Source organism: Mesoplodon mirus (assembly GCF_964341445.2).
Source record: "Mesoplodon mirus genome assembly, chromosome: 18".
NCBI classification, from domain to species: domain Eukaryota; kingdom Metazoa; phylum Chordata; class Mammalia; order Artiodactyla; family Ziphiidae; genus Mesoplodon; species Mesoplodon mirus.
This window is the reverse complement of record NC_138994.1, coordinates 4,419,887-4,436,392: the sequence shown is the minus strand read 5'-3', so window position 1 is coordinate 4,436,392 and position 16,506 is coordinate 4,419,887. Positions and strand designations below refer to the sequence as shown.

Genomic DNA, 16,506 nt, shown 5'->3' with positions numbered 1-16,506 from the left:
AGGGACAAGCCACAAAATGGGAGAAAATATTTGCAAAACACATATCCGATAAAGAACTTGTATCTAAAATATACAAAGAACTCTTAGAACTCAACAATAAGAATGACTAATCCAATAAAAAAATGGAGAAAGATCTGAACAGTAGATATACACATGACAAATAAACATATGAAAAGATGCTCAGACCAGATGTCATTAGGGGATTTAAAATTAAAATGACAATGAAATATCACTATATACCTACTAGAAGGACCAACATCAAAAACACTGAAAGTACCAAAAGCTGGTGAGGGTGAGGAACAACAAGAAACACATCCATTGCTGGTGGGAATATAAAATGGTAGACCAACTGGGGACACAGTTTGGCAGTTTCTTACAAAACTAAACATAATTTTACTATACAATCCAGCAGTCATGCTCCTTTGTATTTACACAATTGATTTGAAAACTTATGCCCATACAAAAACCTGTACACAAATATTCATAGCAACTTTATTCATAATCACCAAAAATTGGAAGCAATGAAGATGTCCTTTACACACCCATATGATGGAATATTATTCAGCAATAAAAAATGACCTATTAAGTCACAAAAAGACATGGAGGAACCTTAAATGAATATTGGTAAGTGAAAGAAGCCAGTCTGGAAAGTCTACATACTGTACAATTCCAAGTTTATGACACTTTGGAAAAGGCAAAACTATAGAGACAGTAAAAAGATTACTGGTTGTCAATGGCTCTGGGGTAAGGGAGAGATGAATAGGTGAAGCATAGGGCATTTTAAGGGTGGTGAAACTATTCTGTATGAAACTGTAAGGGTGGACACATGTCATTATGCAGTTGTCAAAACCCACAGAACTGCAGAATACAAAGAATGAACCTTAATATAAACTATGAACTATAGTTGATAATAATGTATCAACATTGGTTCATTAATTGTAACAAATGCATCACACTAACGCAAGATGTTAATCATAGGGGAAACTGGGGAGGGATGAGGGTGTGGGCTGGAGTGGGTATATGGAACTCTGTATAATATCTGCTCAATTATTCTGTAAACCTAAAACTATACTAATAAATTCTATTATTCTAAAAACAAACTGAAAGCAAAGAGACCAAAAGAAATAACTTTTTGGTTCTAATTATAAAGGTAATATATATGCCTTTATATCATATAAGAGTGATATCAAACAAAATAATACATGGACAGTACAACGTTTTTATTATATTATACTTTGCTACTCTTCTTTACCTTAATACAGTCTTAGGTACATGGAAACAGATTGTAAACAACAAAACATATTTCAGTAAAACTCATCCACTGATACTTACACTTTCCTTTGCACACTGGAGATATTTAATGCCTTCTTAGAAATGCCATGTCAACTATCTTTTTAGGGTTTCTAAAAGGTATGTTTTCCAATGTTTTGGTCTTACTGATCTTACTTACTGGAACTATCTATGACACTCTGGGATGTGAACAAATCATCTTATGTCCGCCACCTCCACAAGCAAGTAACAATGCTTTCACCTCTAGTCTTCACGTTGCAGTTTTTGTTTGAAGTTTCATGGGCAAGATTTAGCTCCGTAGATTTCGACAGAAACGCAGGTCTGACATGTAACATCAACATCAGGACTAAAAGTCCCAGGACCACAAACCACTGCAGAGGAAAGCACAATGGAGTAGATTATTATAATTTCAGTTAGAGGTATCTTATACCAATAATACAAATTGCCATTAATGTCACACCATTGACATTCTATATCTCTGTTATACTATGAGTAATGTTCAGCCAGTTAAGGTGTGGAAGATTATTTATGAGGTTTTTTGTTCTTGGCTGCACTGAGAGTGTTGCAGGATCTTAGTTCCCTAACCAGGGAATGAACCCGGGGACACGGAAGTGAAAAGCGCAGAGTCCTAACCACTGGACCGCCAGGGAACTCTCCATTTATAAGTTTTAAACATTGTTATCTGATGATCTTAAAGACAGAAAAAAGTTAGAATCTTATCTTTTTCCTTTAGCATCAGCATTTTACAGTATCTTCTGCATTGCTTCATTTATGAGTTCCTATTTCTTGTTTTCTAGTTCCTATTTACAATTTCTAGGCAGGACCATTTTGTTTTCTTTCATAGTATAGCAGCTTAAGTCAGAAGGGCTTCCTTGGTGGTGCAGTGGTTAAGAATCCACCTGCCGATACCGGGGACACGGGTTCAAGCCCTGGTCTGGGAAGATCCCACATGCTGCGGAGCAACTAAGTCCGTGCGCCACAACTACTGAGCCTGCGCTCTAGAGCCCGCGAGCCACAACTACTGAGCCCGTGCACCACAACTACTGAAGCCCGCACCTAGAGCCCGTGCTCCACAACTAGTGAAGCCACCGCAATGAGAAGCCCGTGCACCGCAACAAAGAGTAGCCCCCACTCGCCACAACTAGAGAAAGCCTGCACGCAGCAACGAAGACCCAACACAGCCAAAAAACAAAAAAGACCCTACAGAAATATTTTGTAATACAAAAGATTACATTAGCAGAATTCATATACATGAAGATAATTATATTTAGAAATTTGGGCTTTGAATTTTTACTTCCCTTAACTAAACATATTTTTTTGGTAAAGAGAACCACTATAAATATTCAACTGAATTATGCTAAGTGAATTCTGACTATATAACCTAAATAATTAGATATTTATATTTTATAATTACCACAACAGGTAGCGCAATTCCTGTGGAGACCTTCATTTTTTCCAAAGCCTGGACGACAGCTATCTATTCGTACTATCTGAAAACTGTGGTCCATAAAATGCATAGCTGGTAGAGTTTTATTAAAGTCATGGTTGAAAATATATGCTTGGCTCCGGAAAAATTCTTCTATTCGATTTCTTGCCTAAGATTTAAAAATACCAGAGAGAAGTACAATTACTAAACTATGAACCAAATTTCTCCTCCTGTATCAGAGGCAATGAAACGTAATACAAACATGCTATTGCTTTACACAACAGATGAATTCCCGAAAAGTTGCATGTTAATACTAAAATTAGTTTAGCTTTGACCTTACCAGTTATTGTCAATTTTTATGATGCACAACAGTTAAGAAAAACTAAACTGAGGTTAAAAAGCACTTGTTCTGAATTATCTGCATCATGTCTATTCCATATGTAGATAACCGGGAGATCATTATTTCTAATTCCAAAAAGCCAAGCAAAATGGAAACCAAAACTTTTCTCTAATCAGCATTACAGACTAATGGTGTAAATTTTGTTTTATTTTTTGAGCATGGGGCTTAAATAATAACTGATAATAACCCATAAACCATGCACAATATTAAGGGTATGCGCTCAGGGATAGAGGAGGAGAGTGAAGGGATTTTTAGACTATGTCCTTAGCCTCTAAGGAGGCAGAGGAGAGAGCAACTATTTTGATCAGTACAGATACAATTTTGGAAGAACCACTGTTTTAACCTAGGTTGACATGATTGTAAGGTTGTTCTTCAAGCTGCTGCTTAGTTACATTTGGAGAACAAAGACCAGTGATCCATCCTTCTGTCATAGGAAAAATACATAATATTAACCTGGGGAGCTATATAACATTCCAGATATACTCTTCCAGAACAAAACGTTTTTAAATAGCCAAGATCTCAACAATCTCAGTTTATAAAACTGAAACCAAAAATCAATAATACTTCATATTTCAGTTTTTAAATAGCTTTGTATACTATTCAAATACTTTCCCCTTACACTGAAATTCTCACCTGGAGGATATTATGGTTAGTGGTATCTTCACAGTCAACAGACTCATTGCATTTACCTTTCCACCCTGGTGCAAAAGGATTAACTGGAGGGAGAAAAATAACATTTTCACAGAAAGATTCCAAAAAGTTCCAAACATTCCAATAAAGCTCCAAATGCTGAATTCAGTATGCATGTGTGCATGTGTTCAATCTATGTAATTCTAGTAATAAAGTAAAGGTGCACAATTTGAATGATTTATACATTATGATTTCACTCCATCTGGGGGCTAATGGAGGTAACTACAAGGCTTTAAAATGAATAGTAATAAATTTGGTTTGGTTTCTCCCTTTTGTTAAGTTCTCAAAAATACAATTTAAAATTCTATAAGAAGTTATAAGTTAAACATTAGCTGCATAGTTAAAGCCCATATTTATAAAACGATATTAAGTTCTAAAAGACAGGCAACAATATATCATAGTTGAAGGCAAATAATGTGTTAATTTTTAAAACCACAACCAGGTTAAGACCAACAACATACTTTAGTGCTTAACAAACATTTAAGGCCTACTATTTATAAGCTTTCTATAATAATATGGTAATTAATTTTGTAATTAAGATTAAACACATAAAATTAAAGAAATATTAAAACTTTTTTTACCTTGAAAGACTATAAATAGCTCAGGAATGAGGCCATGTTTTGGGACTTTAACAAAATGGCATTTATATGATGGTTCTATGATATGGCATGACAAATCAGAGATTAAATTATCCAAGATTTTCTTCAGCACTTTAAAAAGCAGATCATTATACTTTCCTACACAAGATTTTGTGGTAAAACGTACAGCCATCTGATATGAATAGTCAGGTTCCCGGTAGGCTTTAAAAAAGATGAGAATAAAACAATTGTGCCTAGCATTAATTTCCAAATAACATGTAATATTAAATCCCATCAATCTTGCAAACCAGCACAGAAACTTAATTTATCTAATAAAATGGGGGGTTTTGGGGTATTTTATTTTTTCTAATAAAATGATTTAACAGTTTGTCCTCACAAAAAGATATAAAACTAATAACTTTAATGAAAAAGGTTATTTTCATCTGATATATTACCCACTCAGTACAAGAGATTGTATGGTTTCTGTGGGCTGGCTATATATATAAGTTAAAAGTATTAAGAAAAAATAAGATTTTGATGGTGAGGGTCTTAATTTACAGAAGTGTTGCTGTCAGCACAGTCCAGTGAAAAGGATCATTAATTTGCTTTTATGGAATTAAACATCAGTTTTTAAATTACTTGGCAAAGTTGTGATAATGTAGATTGTGCCTGCATACCTAGAGTGGGAAGTGGGAGGCTGAAAGAGGATTATGTAGGACACACTATTTTGAGTTTGCCTAGTCAAATTCACCCAAAATACTCTGTAAGTCGTAACGATTATATATAAGACTCATTTTCACTAAATGAAGAAACCATATACTTAACTCGGATCCATATTAAATGTTTAAGTTAAAATGTGCCTATATTCTTACCAAAGATCATGAAGTCATATCTCTGCTTTACTACCTTTTCTTCTTGGGTTTCTGCTTTGACAGTCTTATAAGAAAGAGTGCATGTGTAAAGTCCAGACAAAGGCTCCAGAAAGTCTTTCACCATCAGCTTTCCTGTTTTAGTTATATCTATTTTATTATTTCCTAAGCAGAAAGAGTAAATTGCTTGGTATTTAACATGTAACAATTCAAACATTATTTAGTAAACTTGGGGTTACAAATAAATACAAAAATTTAAAAATTAATGGACTATTTTAACTTCAAGAATTCAACAAAATCTTAACTCTGTCATATTACTCAATGGAAAACCACATGAGATAAGTACGCTTTTGAAATATATTTTGGTTTTCCTTAATTCATTTCTTGGCATCTAATTTCAATTGATTTATGCCAGTAATTCTGTAAGTGAGATCACACTGCCTTATAGTTCTATGCAATTTCTTCACATAACACAGAAATGAACAATGCTCATTATAAGATACCCTCCTAACATCGTGAAAAATTACATATTAGTTACCTCATCTCCTATCACAGGTGCTGCAAGGATAAATTTTAGGTTTTATAAAAACTTCTGAACTAATACAGCTTTGGGAAGTAAGGTACAAAAATTACTGCTTCAGTTTTTGCCTAAGGAGAAAATAAGGCACAGACCAAGATATAATATGATTCTCTAAATATGGAGTAAGTGAATCTGTAGTTAAAATTAAATTTCAATTTGTTCATTCCAATAAATGACAGTGCTTTTCTTAAAAAATGTTCGCATCATTAAGAAGATATTAAAATCGAATAACTTACCTGTTAATGGCTTTTCATTAGGCCCAACCCATAAGTAGGTGGGGTCCACTGTTTCTTTTTCAGCGCGTTTCAAATCCATACAGACAAGGTTTGGGCTATTGTGATGTAATTTTACGTATACTTTCACTGTGACAAAATAAAACAATGTATAACTACATTACATAGCAAAATTAAATTAAGAAACACACTTCCTACCATTTTGTCCCAAAGTTACTTTGATTAGTTCTTTTTGGATTTCACTATTTTAAAAATCAGCATTTCATTATAACATTTGGAATGCTAAAGTCCGTTCTGCTTCTCATAGATCTTAAAACTCTAGACTGCTACAGAGTCAATATTTTTTCTTTTTTTTCTGTGATATTATAGTGTTGTTTATAAAAATGTACACAATACATTTTATTTTTTTAATATTTATTTATCAATTTATTTATTTATTTTGGCCGCGCCGCGTCTTAGTTGCTAAAATGTACATAATACATCTTGATGTACAGATTCAGAACTAGAATAAAAAAAATTTGAAGGGTTAGTGGAATGAAATTAAAGATCAGAAAAGGATCTTTTGGTTGCAAAACTATTTTAAAGATGATCATTGTCATCCCCAAGGCAAACATGATATTTAACTATAAATTTCCTCTGTTAGGAACACTAATTAAATGGGACAGACAAGGAAGATTTTCTGCAATACCTATTCTGTTTCGGATTTGATGGAAGCAGCAACAATGTGCTTGGAACTAATACAGTCCCACAAGATATTAATTTTAAAGCCTACTGAATGCCAGGCTCTGAACATATAAAGAAGACACCGTCCTACAATTTGGTGGTGGCAGGGAAGGGGAGGGCCGCCAAACACGGAGAGATTCCAAAGCTGACCAATGCTATGAACCGGCCCAAAGTTATCTAAAATTAGCCTTGTGACTAATTTTCCTTGGCGAGTGTGAGAAAGTTTCATCACAGTGACAAATGACATTTGAGCTGAGCCGTAAAGGATATGTAGGAGTTCTAGTTAATAAGGGAAGGGATAAGGGCATTCCAAACAGAGGGACTTCCAGCCCCGGAAATCACTCCTCTCAGGGGGCCTCGCATGTTGCAAAGCAGCGGGGACACCTGGAAGTGAGGTGGCATCAGAGTAAGAGATCTGAATTGAATCTTAGCTCCTAACGAGCTATGCAGCTTTAGGTAAGGTGATACAACTGAGGCGTAGTGGCGTCGCTGTAAGGATGAAACGATGCAACAACCTTCGGGAAGTGCAGAGCACACAGTATACGTTCAATTAATGTTTGCTCCCTTTGTCTCCTCGGGAAGAACCTTAGCAGAGCCAGGGAACCCCGGCTCTCCGGGCAGACTCTGCGGGTGAAGAGGTCCTTATTACCTGGGTGTCCCGGCTTGCCATAAATGAAGCCTTTCTCAGTGCGCTCGGAATTACGCTGCCATCCAACTGCGGAGGAAAGAAACCACTAACTTTTTACGTAGAAGAGAAGCCAGGGCTCCGAGTGGGGCGGGGCGGGGCGGAGGAGGCAGGACGGAGAAGATGGGAGAGGCCAGGGGACCTGGCGGGAGGATCCCCACCTCCTGTGAGGTACCAGAGCACCGCGGAGAGCAGGACCCACGCTCGCATCACGGCTCAGGCTCTAGCGTCGCGGGAGGGTTAGGCGTCGAGGGGCGGGCTCCTTCCTACCTCAGCCCCAGCGCAACGCCTCCCCATCTCTCCTCCACCGAGAGGAGCAAACCGACGGGAGTCGACTCCCCTACCCGTCCGTCGCTACAAGGGGAACGGACGCGCAGGAGAACGCTCGCGTGAACCGGAGCCTCGCGCGCGTAGGCCGAGCTGGGCGCTTGGGCGGGGCTGGGGGCGGGGCGCGGGCAGAGGGCAGGGCCTTGGTCAGGTGCGCGGGAGGCGAGCGCCCCGCCCCCTCGCGCGCCCGCGGCTGCCGTCGTGCGGATGGGTCTGATGCTTCGCGCCTCGAGTCTGGCGCCGTTCCCCCGCGCTGTCGGTGGCTCGGTTTTCTCTGAGCAGTCCCTGAGCGAAGAAAAGAGCAGAAGAAAAGAACGCAAGGCTGCGCGTTTCGGTCACTTCCTTAGTCTAGGGGCTGAAGAGATGGACGAGAGGAACATGGTGGTCGCAGTGGGATAGGGCGGGTAGGGAATGCGATTACATGAGGACCCGAGGAGGGAGAAGCTTGTGAAAATTTACACTTCACAGGAAGCGGAGAGCCCCACGTGGGAACTTCCTATGCCTTTCTTCTCATGAACTGTCCGAAACTGTGTGCACAATCTTTTTCAAACTCTTAACACCCAATTTTTACCCAACTGTGTTCTACCCGCAAAACGAAGAACCGCTAGTGCGCCAATAAGGCGTCTCCAAGGCCTTCACACTCTAGAGGAACGTTTAACCTTCATCTTCAGCTTCGAGTATCACACGGCGTTGGGAGACCCCGCTTGCAAATGTGTCCAGGGTTGTGAAGTAAGACTGCTTTAAAGAAAGGGCCCAATTGAAAGGCGAGATCCCCAAATGCTTTTCCTGAGGGGAGGGATGCTAAGTCAAGATCAGCGAGCTCCGAAGGGGACCATGCCAGCGTCTTTGATGGTTCCTTCTTGGCTACTAATCTGATGGCCTGGAATGCCCTGTGTGTTGTCTGTTTCTTAGCAGCGGGACACCCTCAGTCGTGGTTTTGAGTAGGCTGGTGGGTAGAGAGCCCAAGGTTCAGACAGGGTGCAGAATGATTATTTGGGGTGAGATCAAGAGTTTTCAGTTTTATTTCCTTTGAGCCGAGTCAGTACTTGGACTATCTCAGATGGTCCGGGAGCAACCTTTGTCAGTGATTTCAGTTTTAGTCACTGTTAATTTTACCTACATAGCATAAGCCATGAAATGTGATTCGGTGAGTCAGATCCACCCATGTCAGTTACCGTGTCTAGATTCATGGTTTAGCCTCAACTGTTCCCTTCTTAAAGTGATGATAATGAAGACAAATGTAGGCATCATCTCTGATTCCCTGGAAGTTTATCATTTCAGTTTTAGTCAAAGTACATTATAAATCCACAGTGTTTTATTACCTTCCCAGTTATAAGTAATTGATCCTTGTAAACGCTGTGTGATCAACTTTGAATACTATGAGAAGAGACCTAACCAAGTGAGTAGAAGTTATTTGTTCAAAGTATCTATCCACTCTTTTAGAATAGTTTTAGATGTAAGGAAAACTGTGGAGATAGTACAAAGAGTTCTCACGTACACCCACCTATTTCCTTACTATTAACATCTTACATTAGTTATCGTACATTTCTCACAGTTAATGAACCAATACTGAGAGCTTACTAAATAAAGTCCATACTTGATTCAGATTTCCTTAGTTTTTACCTAGTGGCCTTTTTCTGCTCCAGGATCCCAATCAGGATCCCACATTACATTTAGTCATCAAGTCTCCTTAGGTTCCTCTTGGCTGTGACAGTTCCTCAGACATTCTTGGTTTTGATGACCTTGACAGTTAATTACAGTTTTTATGACATTGACCTGACCTTAACTGGTCAGACACTTTGCAGAAGGCCTGTCTATTGGACTTTTTCTGCTTTTCTTTTTTCATTATTAGACTGGGGCTACAGGTTTATGGGTGGAAAACTACAGAGGTGAAGTGCCATACTCACCACACTGTATCAAGGTACAAACTATCAGCATGCCTTATATCATTGTGGATGTTACCTTGATCACCTGGCTGAGGTAGTGTTTGTCTGGTTTCTGTAATATAAAGTTACTCTCCTCCCTCTCCCTTTTCATACTGTACTCTTTGGAAGGGTGTCACTATGTGAATCCCACTTTTTTTAATCTTTTTTTTTTTTTGCCACGCCACGTGACTTGCAGGATCTCAGTTCCCCGACCAGGGATTGAATCCGGGCCACAGCAGTGAAAGCCCAGAATCCTAACCACTAGGCCACCAGGGAACTCCCAGACGTGAATCCCACACTTAAGGAGTGGGGATTTATGCTCCACCTCCTTGAGGGCAAAATAGCTGCATAAATTATTTTACCTGTTTACTTTTTATCTATCCCCTTAAGTGTCATTCTCTTGAGTCTGAAATACTCAATACTGAACTAATTATTTACAAAGTAGTAACACATTCCATTGCTAAGCATAAAGAACATTGTAATGGAAGCTAAACGTTTTCTAAAACTCTTTAATAACCAAATAACTATTCATCCTTACACCATCCCTGTGAAAATTTACAGTTCCTCTTCTGCTACTTTTGATGTGCTATTTTTGCTTTTAGAAACTAACAAACAACAAATTTCCCCTTTCAATACTAAAATTAGACCTAGTGTTTAGAGTATTTCTCTGAAATTGATATTATCCTGTAGAACTCCAACCCATACAAGCTATAGAGATGCTATCGTGGTACCATGATCTTAAAACAAAGCCAATACAAGTTATTAACTCATTTAAAAAGTATATACCTATATCTATATCTATACATATCTCCTATACCAAGGCATATTTAAAATAAACTAAAATTCATAAAATTACAACATGCGTTCTTTAACTGGTAAGTGTGGGTTTATTCTGATATGGCCTGCTGATGCACAAACTCCCAATCTTAAGTCTCAAATATATTTATATATATCCACAAGGTAAGTTTCTAACAAGGGTGAAAGTGGTCTTTCTGAGAATCATTTACATGTTGTCCAGTTCAGCACACTGGGTAACTTTATGAGGACTCACCTGAACAATGTCCCTTCGACCTCAGTGTGAAGAAAAATTCTGTTTTTGAAAAATTATGTGATCACTTCCCCTTTTCTTTCCCTATAGTCAAGTGTGTGCTTGACCTCTATAAAGTGGGAAGGATGTTGGGAAAAGATGTTGACTCTGTGTACTAGCAACTTTGAGTTCATTTTACTCTTATTGTGTCTCCCCAACCCCAACCCCTTAGCACTGGTTTATTATATACGTAGTTTTGTAAGCTGTTTCAGATCCTATTTGGAGGAAGGCAAGGTAACAGAAAATAAACACACATAAATAGAGTGTGTAGTATTTTGTGAGTGGTGGCAAATAAACCAAACAGTTCCCAGAAGGGAAAACAAAGTGAGAGAATTGCTTCCAAAAATGAAAACGTTGAGTTGATGAAAGTGCCAAAATTCTTTGGAACTGTCTTAGAACTTTCTGAAAACTTGGACCAAGAACTTTTACTATGTGAAATGAAAAACTGAAGAAGTAAAACATAATACATCGAATGAAGTGAATTCTCATCGATGGCACTCATGGCTATCATCCCTGAATCTAGACCAAAAGTTCCAGATTTTGCGCAATTTAAGACAAACCTCTTTTAACTTATACTTGAAAGAAAGCAATCCAGATCCTCCCTCCCGCCGTGTGATATTACTCTCCCATCCATTATCCTTCCAAAATAGACATTCCGAGACAATTCACAGTCGCACCGTTTCCATCCTATCGGGGTTCTTGGCTTTGACATTCAAAAGGAGGCTGGAGGCGCGGTAGGTACCTCCGGCGCTCCGCGGTGAGCGTCCTTTAAAGCCGCCGCCAGCCAGCGCCGCTGTAACCCCGCGCACCGGCCGGTCGCCGGCTCCTGTCCCTTTCAATCTGCGCCGAAGCGGCGGCCGGATCCCGGGGACTCCCCGCGCTGGGAATCTCCCGCCAGCTGCGCGCTGCGTCCCGGCGACTGCAGGAGCACGTGGAGAGGCCGGGTAGTCAGACCGGCAGCTCCAGCCCAGCCCGGAGACGAGATGGAAGGTGAGCCTCCAGCCCGCTTCTTTTCTAAAGGGTCTTTAAAATGCTCTACCGGTGCACGCAGCAGAGAGAGTTCCTTCTGAATCTCGGTTTTGCTTCTATTTATTTCTTTTGTCAAAAGTAAATATGAGGCATTTCAGAGGGCAAAGCGTGTCGGTTCTCATACATCTCTCATTTGCTCCCCTTCCCCCACCCCCCAGCTTCGGGCAGTGATAACTTCTCCACAAGTTTATTTCTTAGGGGTTGTCAGGGGTCAACTCTAAGTCTGCAGAGGAAGAGTACTTAATGGGGTGTCCCTGAAATGGCAGCAAACCTGAGTTGGAATAACTAATCCTTTTGCATGATTTTTTCGTCCGTGGTTTCACTGTCTGTTGGAATTAGGCTAACCTGAGTAACTTCTTCAGAATGAAAGGTGACTTTTTTCTTCTAAGGGTAAAGGCTGTCACATGGGAAGGTAAATTTTAAAGTGTTGATGCTTGTGGTTCCCTTGGAACTCGATCTTCTAATGATAACTTCTTTACTCAAAGCAAAAATCAGGCTCACATGGTTTCATTTGAATTAATTTTGAAAGTCATAAAACTATCCTCGCTTCTTAAAAATTATTCATTATGTACTTCCTTGGGATAATTAAAATTTCACACTACTATTGTAAACTTTCCAGTGGTCTTTTCAACAAGTGTTTCTAAAACCTTGAAAATGGCAGACGCATCTCAAGTTGGGGGGAGGTGGTGACAGAAAATCAGAATTTGTGAGAAATGTATTCATTCTATTAATAAATGAGATACTGACACCTAATTAAAATGTTAACTTGATAAATATTACGAATAGCTTGGACATTTTCTTCCTAATAATCGAAGGCTCTCTTATTGCCAATGAACCTTGATCTTTGGCACCTTTAGCTCTAGGGTATATGAAGTTATTAAAACTTGACTGAATACTTTAGGACATGAGATAAATTTTGTTTCACAGTATATTTGAGTGCAAAACTGTGGTCTTAAATCCTCAATTTGCACGTGGGTATGTTTATAATTTTTTAAAACTGGCTTGGCCCTTAGGTACATTTTTTTCCCTCTAAGTAGAATGCCAAGTGATAAGTCAATGAACAGTATGTATGTAGAAAATTTTAAATGACCATCATTGAACAATACTTCGTGTTTTCTCTTATGCAAAACTCTGTTTTAAGTTTTTAAAAATGATCGAGGTTTAAAAATAACTCTGAAAAATTTGCACTTTGACTATTTGAAAAATGGTTTATGATGTGTAATTTTTAACCTGTAAAGATTTCATTGGCCAAGAACAGGAAAAAAATTAGGTTGCTGTACAGTATGAAAAAATAATTTTAAAAATTCTCATGAATTGCTGATTTTGTTTTTGTGAAGGTATAGATCAATACTTTAACACTGTTTTTTCCTAGTCTTAATCATTTCACTTCTCAAGAATAACATACAGAATACTGTAAGACAGTGGAAACTGGAATGTTTCTCTGTAAATGTTAAGACTTCCGAATTCATTTATTTAATGTGAAATAAAGAAATTATTAACTAAGTAGCATAATTTAAGATATTAAAGCCCTAACAAAGGCTTTTAGATAAGTCTGAATAAGAAGGGAGTGAAAACTTGTGTAGAATTTGATTTGGAATGAACAGACTATAAATGGAAAGAGGTAGAATATAGAATTGGATCAGTGATAAGTTGTGAGTTTAGACGAGTAGATTATATTAATAGGTCCATACAGATAGATATTATATGGTATGCTTAATGCAAACTTCAACACTTAAATCAAAAAATCAAATTAACAAAAAGGTTAGTGATGTAAATTTGGCTATTCTAACATCAGGTCCTTGAGGACCAGAGTATCTGATGTAGCAAAATATCTGGTTCATTATAGCCACCCAAGATTGGCTAATCTGGCTCATGTATTTCATATTTAAATAAAGTACTTTCATATTATCTTGATATTTTGGTCTCAATCTAGAATTTGATCTATGGTGTATACCTCTCATTTCTTGGCAATATAAGCAAGTAGAACACTTTATGGAATACTTTTATTTTCTGCCTAATTTGGGGGTCAAATTAATATTCTATAGTTTATTGTGAAATGTGAGGCTATATAGTCAGTCATTCCTTCAGCATATAAAATCTTTTTAAAAAATTCATTCATTTTTTTCATTCATTACCAGACATTTATTGAGAGTTTCTATGTGTGAAGATGTCAGATGAAATAAGCTTTTGAAATAGAAAGCTTGTCATGTAAAAATGAAAAGGCAATGCATATAATAAATCAAAAACTATAATTTTTTTCTTTTCTCACAATTTGTGATCCTAAATATTTTCTATCCAGAGGTTCTTTATGTTACTAAATTTTGTTATTTGTGCTGTAATAATATCCCTTCTGTCTGATATGGTTGAGAAATGGGTGGTTCACAAATAATGAATTTTACAGGTATTGGCATACTTCTCATTTAATATATGACCTTTTATTTCAACAATATTGGATAGAAATCTTTCTAAGAGTATTTATTACCCAGCCCCCTGCTTTGTAAACACGGTCCACAAGAGAAAACTTTATCTTGGTGACCCAGGCTCACTATTTTGACCATCAGGTAATGTACTGTTCTATAGTATTTTCTCACGGGGTTTTGAACTGTGTAGAGCTGAACGCCCCTACACTAAATATTCCCAGGTTATTGTGTAATTTTTGTTTCCTTCTTGATGTCAGCTTCTCACCACCTGGCTTTCGTGGTAGCCATTTTTCATTTCTGGGTTTCTTTCTATGCTCTGGATGGTTGGGATTTACAGAGATGTAGCCTCCAGATGGTGGAGTTTACTAGCCCTGTATTATGAACATGTGAAAGTTGAAATGGTAACATTCAAAGGAACAAAAGCTGCAGAAAGGCCATGGGGTCCAGGTAGAACATAATTTTAGAAAATTCCCATTTGTGCTTCCTATAATCCAATATGCTATTTCACACTTCCATGTCTTTGCTAAAAAATTCACCCCATTCTTTACCTAGTTATGCCTACTCATTTTTCGAGACTCTTCTGAGACATTATCACTGTGAAGGACCTCCTTCTCGTGACTTTCCCTGGTGGTCATTTTTTTGAAAAGTGGTCACCACTTTTTCTGGTGGTCATTCTGCTCAGTCCCGTCACCTCCCTCCAGTTAGGCTAAGAACCTTCCCTTACTGTGCATACTTCTGCCAATTTTATTGAAATTATTTATTGATTTAAGTGTTTATTCCCCCACTGGTCTTTAAGCTTCTGAGGGCAGAAACTGTGTCTTATTTTTGTATGCTCAGTGCTAAGAACAGTTTCTGGTTCATAAAAGACCTTCAGAGTTTGTTGCATTCAGGTTTTAAAATGGTGCTGGAAAGTAATTTTCATTGTGATGCCTTTTATTTAATTAATTTTTGTGAGTAAGGGATTGGTGCTAGCAATTCTTTGTTAGAACTCAGAAAAATTTTAAAGTACTTAAGTGGTATAACAGAAAGAGAAAACTTAGGAAAAAAATGTTATTGGTTTTTAGGCTAGAATATCACCTAATGCTAAATCTTATCTTTACATCAGCAGGTTTCAGAATCACATATTAGTCCATTAAAATATGGATCAAATATGAGGGGAAACTTGCTTTCTCAATCAGTAAGATATATAGATGATGCTATAAAATTAGCATACATTTTTCCAGTGATACCTTTTTAAATACACTGTTATAAGCTTGTCATCAATGTATAAATGTATATATTTACACTTACTTAGGACTAAAAGATTATTGGTGGATCTTTTATCAGACACCCAATATTAATAGGCTGCTGACTCAAGCTGTAGTTCTAGACCATGTATGAGAAGAGCTGAGTGATTAACACAGAAACTGGCCTGTAGTAAGTGCCCAAGAAATGCTTCTTGGGTATGCTAAATATTCATTAATTATTGTGAAAAGAGACTCTAAACATCACAAGGACATAGAGTATACTCTGCTATTAAGCCTTTTAAAAATACAACTCTCTCATTAACTGGTACATTCATAGTAATTAGAAATCATAAGGATGACCCTAAAGCCTTTTGAATCACTTTTTAAAAAGGATGAAATGATGAAACAATAATCATATTTCTATTATATGTGGATTATTTGAAAAGTGATCTATATATAACTCTATTAATTATTATTGCTATATAATCTATCAAAATATTTTAATCCACAGTGATCCTGAATGAGATCATTTTTTCAGCCTTAATCGAAATCTGCTTTTTGCATCCAAAATTAAAGTTCTTAGAGTCCAGAGTGGTGTAGGGTAAATCGAAATAATTTGGAGTTGATACCATATTATATTGGGTATGTGTCCCATCTAGGAGATATAAGAAACTAAGTGTTTAATAAGGGATATGAAACAGAATAAAAGCATTTTTGGAGCAGTACTTTTTACTCATTGTCAAAAATTCAAAATCAGCTTACCTCCTGTCTTATATCAATGGAGTTGGCAACATATCACAAATTGTACTTATTAACAAGTGTTCTTAGAGATAATATTTTTGGCACATCAGGTTATTTGTAGGTTTATAAAAGAAACTTTTTTAAAATAAGAGAAATGGAAAACATTTCAATAGCATCACTGATGAAATAGCACATAACAGTATTTTCTACTCTTAACTCTTAATTATCTAAAGATTATTTATCTAGGTTTCTTGCTTATTTTGGTCATTAGTACACC

At 37.4% G+C, this 16,506-nt stretch overlaps 1 protein-coding gene across 2 annotated transcripts; it reads right to left on the bottom strand.

The window, feature by feature from the left end:
- Positions 1-421: 421 nt before the first annotated feature.
- ZPBP2 (zona pellucida binding protein 2) lies at positions 422-7,819 on the bottom strand. 2 transcript variants are annotated; one of them, XM_082603586.1, is made up of 8 exons: positions 7,745-7,819; positions 7,439-7,504; positions 6,070-6,195; positions 5,257-5,418; positions 4,388-4,606; positions 3,750-3,832; positions 2,705-2,885; positions 422-1,661 (listed from the first exon to the last, which is right to left on the bottom strand). In XM_082603586.1, the coding sequence occupies exons 3-8, from the start codon at positions 6,146-6,148 to the stop codon at positions 1,567-1,569; spliced, it is 819 nt and encodes a 272-aa protein (XP_082459712.1). In that variant the 5' UTR covers positions 6,149-6,195; positions 7,439-7,504; positions 7,745-7,819; the 3' UTR covers positions 422-1,566. The 2 variants fall into 2 exon arrangements, with proteins under 2 accessions (XP_082459712.1, XP_082459711.1); XM_082603585.1 differs by having other exon boundaries at positions 7,636-7,814.
- Between the last annotated feature and the right edge of the window lie 8,687 nt (positions 7,820-16,506).